This window comes from Carlito syrichta, unplaced genomic scaffold, assembly GCF_000164805.1.
Source record: "Carlito syrichta isolate Samal-C Ts95f unplaced genomic scaffold, Tarsius_syrichta-2.0.1 Scaffold306421, whole genome shotgun sequence".
NCBI classification, from domain to species: domain Eukaryota; kingdom Metazoa; phylum Chordata; class Mammalia; order Primates; family Tarsiidae; genus Carlito; species Carlito syrichta.
Genome location: NW_007250517.1, coordinates 217,369 through 229,055, shown reverse-complemented (window position 1 = coordinate 229,055; position 11,687 = coordinate 217,369). Strand labels below are relative to the sequence as shown.

The window sequence follows — 11,687 nt, the reverse complement described above, 5'->3', positions numbered from 1 at the left end:
TCTTCTAAGGACCAGGAGATGCCTGCAGTCTGCCTGGTGGGAAGTGGCAGGCCTGACTTCAGAGTCAACAACTGTGAGTCACTTTGCTGCTCTTTAGACAGTCAAAGAGGAGGGATTTATCTTAAACTTTTTTTAAAAGGGGACTTTTAAGAGTTAAATTACACAACTCCCTTTTTATTTTTAAAGTGAGTAGATTCTCCTTGCTGAGAAAGATAAATTGATACCACATGTTGCTTCCAGACAAAAACCTCTCTGTGTTCCAGGGGAAGCACATGCAGCTGGTGTCTGGGCTAGGGGACAGTCCACAAGGTAAATGTGGTTTGGAAGGTCGAAGCGGACATGGGGCAGCGGCCTTGCAGCAATTACCCGTCCCTTCCGACTGGCACAGCCTCTTGGAAGCGCTTTTAAAAAGTTTGAAATTCTTTCCTGGAAGGTGCCGCCCCCTCACCTTTTGGCTTAAAGTATCTGATGCTGGGAAAACAGTACGTGATCGTGTGCAGTATCACCACATCCGTGCGTGGAATCTCGCAGTGGTTGAGAGCTGCTTTTGCGCTTGGCATTCTGCGGAGTCATTTGCATGCAGAGCTTTGTATAATCTTCCCAAAGCTCCTGGAGATGGACAGAGGGTGTTTGTCTCCCCATTTTTCCAAAGGCATCTGAGGGTAAGCAGCTTGCCCAAGGTCGCAGGCAAGTGCCAGAGCCAGGACTCCAACACAGACCTGGCTGACATCAGAGCCCGGTGGTCTCTTCAGCATCACACTCTCTTCACCTCCCTCCCTCCCGTGGCCACTTGAAATTGCAGGCGGGAATTACCTCCTGGTTAGTTATTGGTGAAATGACACCTCATCTTGTCTGTTTTGGTCCATCTGTCTTCACAAGCAGCTGGCACAGAGATGTAGGGACCATGAACACACGAACAGTAAACGTATTTTGGGATAAAAAACGGTCGAAAAATCATGACCAGATTCTAATAAGTACAGTCATCTTTATGCTAACTTCTTTGAGGCGGGCCTAGCATGGGCACCTCTGGGCAGCATGACTGAAGTGTGAATTCCATCACCTTCCTCCCTCACACACCTGCTGCACATGCCCCCTGGAAGGTTTATGCCACTGACTGCCCGTTCTGTTACTCGTTAATGACACCTGATGGGTTTCTGCCCCAGTGCAGGGCTGGCTTCAGTGTAAATCGTTTTGTCAAAAGATTGACATAAAAATGAGATGGAAGTCGGGCTCGGTGGCTCAGCCTGTAATCCCGTGCCTTTGGGAGGCTGAGGTGAGTGGATTGCCTGAGCCCGCGGGTTCGAGACCCACCTGGGGAGCGAGACCTCATCTCTACAATAAATCAAAAAATCAGCCGGGCGTGGTAGCGCGCGCCTGTAATTCCGGCTACTCGGAAGGCTGAGGCGGAAGGATCGCCGGAGCCCGGCAGGTCGAGGCTGCGGTGGCCGGGAGCGGCCACTGCACTCCAGTCTGGGCGACAGAGTGAGACTCCAACTCAAAAAAATAAAATAAAATATAAAAAATGAGATGGAAAGTATTCCTGTCTCTGCTCTCTCTTCAGACATGTTGGGTTGTTGGAAGGCTTCTGTATCTCTGCTCCCAAGTTGAGGAAAAACTGGCATAATTGTTCCTGAAGCTAAAATTTCTGACTAGAGATATTTGCTTTCTTGTAATTCATCAGAATTTTGATTTCTTTTTTGTTTGTTTTGAGGGGAGGGGTGTTTTTTAAGTAATTTTTTTTGTAGAGACAGAGTCTTACTATGTTGCCCAGGTTGGTCTTGAAGTCCTGGCCTCAAGCAATTCTCCTGCCTTAGCCTCTCAAGCTGCTGAGATTACAGGTGTGAGCCATTGTGCCCTGCCTCAGAATCTTGATTTCTAAGTCGTAGATTTAAATAACCAGAACTTTTCACATAGTTTGGGGCTGGGGTCATAGTAGTTCCTCAACTCCTTTAGTAAGTAATGTGATGACAGAATAGCCTGAGTAGGAGTCTTGGTTGGCAGTTATGTACCTTGTCATCTTAGCCTCAAGGAAAGTGCACCCTTGGTTCCCCAGGCGGTTGCCATTGGCCTGCCATACAGCATGTATCAAAATGTGTATGTAGATGTGATTAGAAAGATCACTCTAGTTCTAGCAAACCATTCCTTCTTTACTTGTAGCTCCCAATTCCCAAGCTAATGTGGAATCTTAGAAATTTAGACAGTTTGGTCAGATGATAGATGAATTAGTGGAAAACCACAGAATATTGCTAATGGTAGTTCCCCTGGGATGGCGGGGATTGGGGGATTGGGGGGGTGGCTCTTTGAAATCTCTCAGAACTCCTATCCCCATTCGCTTTTGTTGCCAGGGAAGGCGAAGGGGAAGCATTGCCGTTCTTGTTTCTCTGGCGTCTATTTACCTTTCCTGCTTTGCCCAAGTTTAAATAGAGAGGTTGGTACAGTTGCCCCTTGAGCCACACGGGTTTGAGTTGCAAGGTTCCATGCACGCAACAGCTCCTTTTCAACCAAATGCAGCGCATTCAGAGACCCAACCTTTCCTCTATGGGAGTTCCGCAGCTGGCTGTGGGACTTCCTGGATTTGGTTAGAACCAATCTCTAGTGTATACTGAGGGGCAACAATAATTGGAATCATGGCTGGTGAGAAACACAGTAGAATACGTTTCTGGCATCTAACCTTGGAGGGGTGAGGAAGCATTTGAACTAGAAATGGGCAGAGGGACCAGGTTTATTTGCCTTTGTCAATGCCCCACTTTCAGGTTATGGATTTCATTAATGGAAGGCCGGCCAGCCCGTATGCATAGCAGGCTGTGGAGACTGGCAGTGAGAAGGATGATGGTGGCACAGTTTTTGTTGGAGTTGTCTTGGTGATGTAACTGGAAAAACCTGTCTGTGTTTTCTGTGGGGAATACGCCTCAGGGAAGGTATTCTGCCGCTAATAAGCCTCGGAAATTAGAGTCAAGCACAGGTTGGGCACTGAAGCTAATCACCCATTTAGTAAGTTGGGCTTTGTTTCAGAACCTAAGCATAGCTAACATTGGTTCGTATGTAACCACCGTCCTTAGGATGAGTGCTGTGACGGCCACCTTACTAAGGAAAGACAGTCCTACTAAAGAAAGGCAAGTGTGCGTTCAAGTAAGCTTGCACTTCCAGGTCTGAGCTTCCACAAGATAGATTTTCTTTTTAAAAAACCCTTAAAAATTTTTTTGTTGGGAAGGACCCACCAAATTATTACCCACAACTATTTCTAAACAAAATTACAACAATAAGATTGTGCTTTTGAATCCCGCTTCCTTCTAAAATGTTAGTTTCTTTGGGTGTTTCTTTCTTTAACTGTTAGCACAAATAGATTAAATGATGACTTCTAAATAATTTGAAGGGTTGTAGAAAAAGCAGTGGATTCGAGTCGGGAAACCCAATTTCAGTTTTGGTTCTTGTCGACGTTAGCTGTGAGACCTTGTGTTAAGGTATGTAATGTCGCTCAGCCTAAGTCTTCATATATATATAATCAGGGGACTGATATATTAATTCTTCAGGTTTATCATGAGGATTAGAGGCAATGAACTAAAACCTGTGGCTAAATCACAGATGATGCTGTAACCTGGTGCACTCTCATTTCTTCGCCTTTGCAGTAAGGATCCTGGAAGTGGGTGGACTGTCTCCATGGTCCCTCCCCACCCTGACACCTGGTGGTTATGGCCTTGAATGTGGGTGTTCCAACCCTTTTACCATACAGTCCCTTATGGCAGCTTAAGATCTGTCTCTAAATGTTAACCAGTTGCAGCTTGTAATTGTATAAAAGTATACATATACATTGCTGGAAGTCAGAGTCGTACTGATGGCCATCAGATCATTCATATGGGGCCCCTTGCAATTCTAGAAAATGTCTTGTTCTTTTTCTCAGTTGGGTTGAGATTGGTGAAACTATAATTCATTTAAAAAATATTGTTCCCTAGATGCTTTTAAAAAGGAGGGGGGTAACTGAGTGCTTATAATTAGTTATTCTTGTGAATTCTGGGTTTTGGTGTGAACTCTTTCCAGAATCTAGAGTAAAGGGGACTGGCCAGGGTGGGAGTAGTGAGGGTAGATGTCCACATTTCCCCCCGACTTGGCCTCAGGAACCCCTGTTTTTCACCCAGAAGCTTGAGTTTAAGTTTGTGTTGACTAGATCTAGTTACCCGAGTACTTGGTGGTAGGACCATCTGTGTTTACCTGCCTCTGAGCCCTGCAGAGTACATGTTGAGAGCAGGCTTCATACCTGTTTAATAGAGGAAGTGTTTTACCTTGTTAAGAAACACTATTGCTGTGGCCGGGTGCCGTGGTAGCTCACACCTATAATCCCAGCACTTTGGGAGGCATAGATGAGAGGACTGCCTGAGCCTGTGGGTCCAAGACCAGCCTGGGCAACTTGGTGAGACCTCGACTCTACAATAAATCAAAAAATTAGATGGGTGTGGTGGTGCATGCCTGTAGTTCCAGCTACTTGGAAGGCTGAGGTAGAAGGATCATCTGAGCCCAGCAGGTGGCTGTGAGTGTACCACTGTACTCAGCCTGGGTGACAGAGTGAGACTCCAATTCAAAAACAAAAGCAAAAACAAGAAACAGGATTTCTGAACCATTAATAGAGTTGCCGTTATTACTAGGGAAGCAGGGTGCATAGTCTCCTGGGCAACATTTGTTTTATCAGATCCACAGCATGCTGCTTATTTTCTTCTCCCAGATGCATCTTTACAACAGTTGTAGAAAGGCCAACTTAGGACCCGTGGTTGCCAGTGCTCGCTGCACAGCCTGAAGACCTGGCCCTTCCTGCACAGGAGCAAACACGGGAAACACTCTGGGTGTTTTGGGTTATTGACTTATGCTAAAATCCTGCTAATTTTCTGTGTTTTAAAAACATTCTGGTAGAACACATGTATTTGTATCTCCTACATAAATACAGTTGGTGATTGCCAATTTTTTTGAAGTGGTAGCTTTTAGGATTGTTCATATTTAATACACAGCATCAGGCAATATCTTTTCTCATTAACTTGTGAATACAAACTCATCTGGCCTGCAGGTGCTGTTCCAGATGTGGAGAATGCACAATTACTGGCTCCTCTTACTACACAGTAGGCGTTCCACAGATCAGAGCGAGCCTGCCCCAGGCCCTGAGCTCTCTCCCCCATGAACAGCACTGCTTTGTATCAGCAGTGAGAACACCCGAACTTCATAGAGGGACTGGCTTCCAGAGTATATTATCATACATAATTCTTACGTCATTCCCGTCAGAGAGGGGTGGTTTGGGCATGATTATGGCCATAATGAAGGTGGGGAGCTGCAGTTGTTGCTGGCAGATTAGATTTGTTCCGAGTCACATGGCTGGTCAATGGCAGAGACAGGACCTGAATCTGGGTTATCCCTGTCAACTGGGCCTATCTACCAAGCAAGGAGCATGATTCTTGCAGGATGGGTGTAGTCGTTAGAGTTTTGAGGGTATTTTGTCCTATTTTTAAAATATAAAATAGACTTTATTTGTGAATATTCTTATTTTTATGGGAAAGTTATAAAGATAGTACCGAGTTTCTATATGCCCAGCATCAGGTTTCCCCTGATGTTAACATCTTTTTGTATGGTGCATTTGTCACACGTGGTGATCCAGTAAGGATACATTATTATTGATGAATGTTCATACTTTATTCAGATTGTCCTCATGTTTGCTCAGTGTCCCAGAGAGAATACCATATTACCTTTAGCCATCATGTCTCCTCTCCTTAGGCTTTTCTTGACTGTGACGGTTTTGAGAAGTGCAGAATAGGCATTTTGTAAATGTCCCTTAATTGGCATTTATCTGGTGAAAGTTTTCTCATGATGAGGCGGGGGTTATGGGTTTCGGCCGGAAGACCATAGAAGGAGGTGCTGTTCTCATCACATCACATCATATCAAGGGTACATACTGTCAGCTTGTCCTGTCCCTTGATCACCTGGCCAAGGCAGTATTTGTCAGTTTCTCCACTATAAAGTTACCCTCCCACCACCCCTTTCATACTGTACTCTTTAGAAGCTACTATGCTCAGTCCACACTGCCTTGAGGGGGTGGCATATCTATATAGATTATCTGAATTCTTTTGAATGGGAGACTTGCCTCCTTCTGTCACCCCTGCAAACCCTACTCTCGCATTCTTTTCTTATGTCTGCCGGAAGTTAGACAGTAAACTGTGGAGTTGGGGCAGGGTGAGTGGTCATGAAAAGGACGGATAGGAATGCTCACCAGTTCTCAAGTGGCCAAGAAGAGGTAGAGCCTGCCTCCAGTGGAGGAAGGGACCATCAGAAAACAGCTCCCCAGGTGATTAATTACCCCAGAGAGCCAGAGAGGTTTGTGGCAAAGTGCAGGGGTGGGAGTGGTATGACAGCAGAATGCATGTAGGCAATATAATTATAGGCAGGACAGTGAAACTTAGGTATTCAGGAAAACCCACTGTCAGTGAGCTCACACATTGCCAGCCTCTCCTGGGCAGGAAACCATCTCCCCACCTCCTGGATGCACAGTTGTTTTATACCAAGTAGAGGAGGGTCATGCGGATGTCTGTCTTTTTGAGTGAGGTTTTGTGTTTTGTTTTGTTTTTGTCTTTGAAACGGAGGAGTCTGCTGAACTGTCTTCGGGTGCTCGGTTTGGGACCTCTGGTTCACAGCCCATGTTTTCTCCTCTCTCTGCAGAACTCCATTCGGCACAACCTGTCACTGCACAGCCGCTTCATGCGGGTCCAGAACGAGGGGACGGGCAAGAGCTCCTGGTGGATCATCAACCCCGACGGGGGGAAGAGCGGGAAGGCCCCCCGGCGGCGGGCCGTCTCCATGGACAACAGCAACAAGTATACCAAGAGCCGGGGCCGGGCAGCCAAGAAGAAGGCAGCCCTGCAGACCGCCCCGGAGTCTGCCGACGACAGCCCCTCCCAGCTCTCCAAGTGGCCCGGCAGCCCCACATCCCGCAGCAGCGACGAACTGGACGCCTGGACGGACTTCCGCTCGCGCACCAATTCCAACGCCAGCACGGTGAGTGGCCGCCTGTCGCCCATCCTGGCAAGCACAGAGCTGGACGACGTCCAGGACGACGACGCGCCGCTGTCGCCCATGCTCTACAGCAGCTCCGCCAGCCTGTCGCCCTCTGTCAGCAAGCCGTGCAACGTGGAGCTGCCACGGCTGACCGACATGGCGGGCACCATGAATCTGAACGACGGGCTGGCTGACAACCTCATGGATGACCTGCTGGACAACATCACGCTCCCGCCAGCCCAGCCGTCGCCCACCGGGGGGCTCATGCAGCGGAGCTCCAGCTTCCCGTACACCGCCAAGGGCTCCGGCCTGGGCTCGCCCACCGGCTCCTTCAACAGCACGGTGTTCGGGCCCTCGCCCCTGAGCTCCCTGCGCCAGTCTCCCATGCAGACCATCCAAGAGAACAAGCCAGCCACCTTCTCTTCCATGTCTCACTATGGCAACCAGACACTCCAGGACCTGCTCACTTCAGACTCACTCAGCCACAGCGATGTCATGATGACCCAGTCGGACCCCTTGATGTCTCAGGCCAGCACCGCCGTGTCTGCCCAGAACTCCCGCCGGAACGTGATGCTTCGCAGTGACCCAATGATGTCCTTTGCCGCCCAGCCTAACCAGGGGAGTTTGGTCAATCAGAACTTGCTCCACCACCAGCACCAAACCCAGGGCGCTCTCGGTGGCAGCCGTGCCTTGTCGAATTCCGTCAGCAACATGGGCTTGAGTGACTCCAGCAGCCTCGGGTCAGCCAAACACCAGCAGCAGTCTCCCGTCAGCCAGTCTATGCAAACCCTCTCGGACTCTCTCTCAGGCTCCTCCTTGTACTCAACTAGTGCAAACCTGCCCGTCATGGGCCACGAGAAGTTCCCCAGCGACTTGGACCTAGACATGTTCAACGGGAGCTTGGAATGTGACATGGAGTCCATTATCCGTAGTGAACTCATGGATGCAGACGGGTTGGATTTTAACTTTGATTCCCTCATCTCCACACAGAATGTTGTTGGTTTGAACGTGGGGAACTTCACTGGTGCTAAGCAGGCCTCATCTCAGAGCTGGGTGCCGGGCTGAAGGATCACTGAGGAAGGGGAAGTGGGCAAAGCAGGTCAGTGCCCAGCGCTATGGCATAAACACGACAAGATGGGAGTGGGTGGCACCTGGGTTCTGACGTCACGCTTTACTCTGTACCGAGATCCATGTGGCCGTGGTGCTCGTCACACGGGCCGCCAGCCAGTCTACCTCAGTTTCACCTGCAGGCACAGTAGGGCCCTCAGCTGCCCTCCCCACAGTCAGCTGACAGCTCAGGAATTTGGCTGCTGGTGCAAAGAACACACCCACATTCAGAGAGCTCATTCCCTTGTGTATTCAGTTGTCCCTGCTCGCCCATGACACCGGTCCCCCTAGTTGATGGGTGGATGAGAAGAGAAGAGAAAGAGAGGGAGGAGGAACGGGTGATGCTTCAGGGCTGAGGAGCCCAGCCAGAGAACTTTCTTAGGGAGACTCCCTAGCCCAATGCTGCCTTTGCCAGTCTTCAGTAAAGTGACAATTTGCAGGGACCTCATGCTTAGCCATAGAGTGTGTGTTCTGGACTCTAGTTTATGAGCGTTGATATCAGGAGCAAGATCTGCTAGGTCAGTCTTCACTTTCGCACTAAGCATCTTTATTCGGTAGTTCTCAAGAGCTAAGCAGTTAAAAAAACAGACGAACCAAGCTTGAGTGTTTTTTGGTTTTTTTACTTTTAATTTTTTTATTTTAAAGATGTGGGGTACAATTCAGGGTTACCTATACAAATGTTCATTATGCAGGTACCCTTGTTGATGAGGTGTGCCCCCTCCCCCAGCAGATTCCCACTACTGCCAATCTTGCATCCCCACCCTCACCCCCTGGGAGATTCCCACTACTGCCAATCCCATCCCCTCCCTGCCGCAGTTTCCCACTATGCCAATCCCACTACCCCTGCCCCCCAGCAATGCCCCACTACTGCCAATGCTTTTCTTATAGTATTTCAATAATTATTCAAGGTCTGCTTATGAGTGAGAACATGTGATACTCAGTTAGTTGTTTCTGTGATAGATTGCTCAGTATTTTAGACTCTAAGTCTGTCCAGGTTGCTGTAAAGTTCATAATTTTGTCCTTCTTTATGGCTGTGTAATATTCCATTGTGTATATGTACCACTTTTTTTTTTTTTAGCCAGTCCTCTTTCGATGGGCAGCATCGTTGGTTCCATGTCTTGCTGTTGTGAACAATACTGCAATAAACATGCACATGTGTTTTTAAAGTGGAAGCACTTACTCATGTGCTTCTCCTTGGTCCCCAAACTACAAATGATGTCAGATTTCAAACACAGAGTGACATGGGTTGTGAATGGTGACAGAGATTTTTTTTTTTTAATTTTTAATAGTGGCATTTGAATGTTGTTGGAAGCCGAAAGACCAGGCAGTATAATGTGGCAAGAACAGCATTTGACCGGAATCAGAAATTGACGGCTCCCTCCCACTTCCACCACTTTCTTGCTGCCTTCATAGGTGTGTCATTAGGTCTGAAAATGAGAGTAGTAATCAGCCCCTGTTACTTTGCAGGGTTATTGCAAGGAACAGATGCACGGAAAAAGTATGTGAAAGTGCTTTGAAATCTGCAGTGAGCTGAAATATGAAGCATGCAATTAGGTATGCTGACAGATGGGCAAGTACGTCACCCAGAGAGGTTAAGTCGTTTGCCCAGGGTCACAAAGCTGGTCTTATTTCTCAAGTGGCTTGAATCATGGTAGTTCTTCCTTATTCTCTCTAGATGGTAAAAAATGGGAAGTGCTCTGAACTGGAGGCAGAGCAGCAGACAACAGACAAGCTTGCCCTAAAACACTTCCCCTCAAGAAGTAAGAGGAACACCGGGGTCTTCTGCCAACAGGTTTACATCCCAGCACCCCCTGGTTTACGGACTCTGTTCTGTGCCCAGTTCCTTGTTCCCTTCTGCTTTGTTTTGTTTCCATCTCGGCGAGCTGCTTACACGCTTTCAATGGTATAAAAAGAAAGGGACTTCAGAGCCAGAAAACTTGAGCCCTGTTTGACCCCTCTGCCGTGCTGAAGGAATTACAAGGGTCTCCCATGGTGAGCTCGCTGCAGCTCAAGGGTAGTTGCAAAAGAGAACTGTCAAGAGTGTCATGAGGCCAACGCTTCTCAACTCTCCCAGTCATAAGAGACCCTAATGGAACTCAGGCATCTGACTTCAGTCACTGATAGCCTTTCAGATTGTAAAAGAGCAGTAATGGAAGCTAAAGAGGGCGACAGCACACCCATGCCAGCCAGTTCAGGGCCATCGAAGAACTTGGACTGGTAGAGATTTTGGAAATTTAGATATTTGGCTTTTAGAAGACTAGTCTGTCTTCCTTTAGGAAGTATGTGGAAGATTTATCTTAGAAATTCAGATCTTGGTTTTTAGAAGAGTTAATGGCTTGCCCCTTCAAAAAGAGACTTCTAAAGACACAAGTAGGGTGGAGTGCTATGACTTTTATGCCTGTAGTCCCAGCACTTAAGGAGGCTGAGGCGGGAGGATTGCCTGAGTCAAGAAGTTCAAGACCACCCTGGGCAACATAGTGAGACCCTGCTCTAGAGTAAATAAATAAGAAAGAAAAACACAAGTAAGTTTAATTTGGGCATACTTGTAAGAAAACTACTTTCTAGTTCATGCATTCAGAAGAAAATGTACTATCAGTTTCCGTCTGAGTTTTCAAGTGTAGGATTCCCTTTTAGTTGAATAGCAGATCTTTCTTGTGTATGTGTAATTCTAAAAGATTGTACAAAAGTCTTTTAAGGGAGATGTAAACACTTAAATTCAAAAAATTTGATGAACTGTGACTTTGTTAATAATAAATTACCGATAAATTGGGGATCATGCATTTCATTATCATACCTCAGTGAAACCTCAGAGTCCCCTTCTCCTCAAAACATTTTAGAGGAGGTTGTTTTGTGAAGCTGTTTCTTCTGTTCAAACTGAAAAGTCGCCACGCTTTCCTGAAAGTAAACCAGCTCGGTACGACCACACAGCAAGAACAGCAGCATCCTAAGGACAGGGGGGCCTTGGGAAGTCTGGATTCTGGGTTTGGGGTTTCCATTCTGCCTTGGAATGAATCATTCCTCTCAACAACCAGGAGGGCCTGTGGCCTGATGTGTATTTTTTTACATTTAAATGTTAACTGTGGTTATTATTTTATTGACGACTCTCTCCTGCATTCACAGAATAAGACTGAGGTCAGAATCTCACTACTCTTCACTTCTCCCAAATGAAGTGTCCCAGGGTCCCAAGAGCTGCTCAGTAATAACTTTCTTGGTTTGACTTCTTTCTTTTTTTGTTTTTTTTTTTAAGTATTTCTTCAGACTGACCTCCTGGCTTGCTAGCAGAAGGTCACGTGACACCCCTCTTGTTCAGCTGGCAGGCAGTCCCACTGAGGAGCTGGGGTGAGAGACCTCTCTGAAGGACTGTGTGTTTGACACATGTCATTCATTTTAGACCCTGTGTGGAAAACTTTCACCTATGGATCCATCTGGAAAGAAAAAAAATCACCTTCCCTTTTTCTGAGTGCTGGCTACTGGAATCTTCTCTCAGAAAACTTGACCCATATAAGTTATTAACACATCGGCAGCAGAGGTGACTGTGAGCTGTGGGGGGGGGGGGC

The 11,687-nt window shown here is 47.3% G+C and overlaps 1 protein-coding gene across 1 annotated transcript in view; it reads left to right on the top strand.

The window, feature by feature from the left end:
- Positions 1-276: 276 nt before the first annotated feature.
- FOXO3 (forkhead box O3) overlaps positions 277-11,687 on the top strand; it is a 27,646-nt gene continuing 16,235 nt past the window's right edge. Inside the window, exons 1-2 of the mRNA XM_008063014.2 lie at positions 277-482; positions 6,688-8,122. Of these exons, the coding sequence (XP_008061205.1) occupies positions 6,727-8,088 (1,362 nt within the window). The 5' untranslated portion in view covers positions 277-482; positions 6,688-6,726 and the 3' untranslated portion in view covers positions 8,089-8,122. The remainder of the gene's footprint in view (positions 483-6,687; positions 8,123-11,687) is intronic.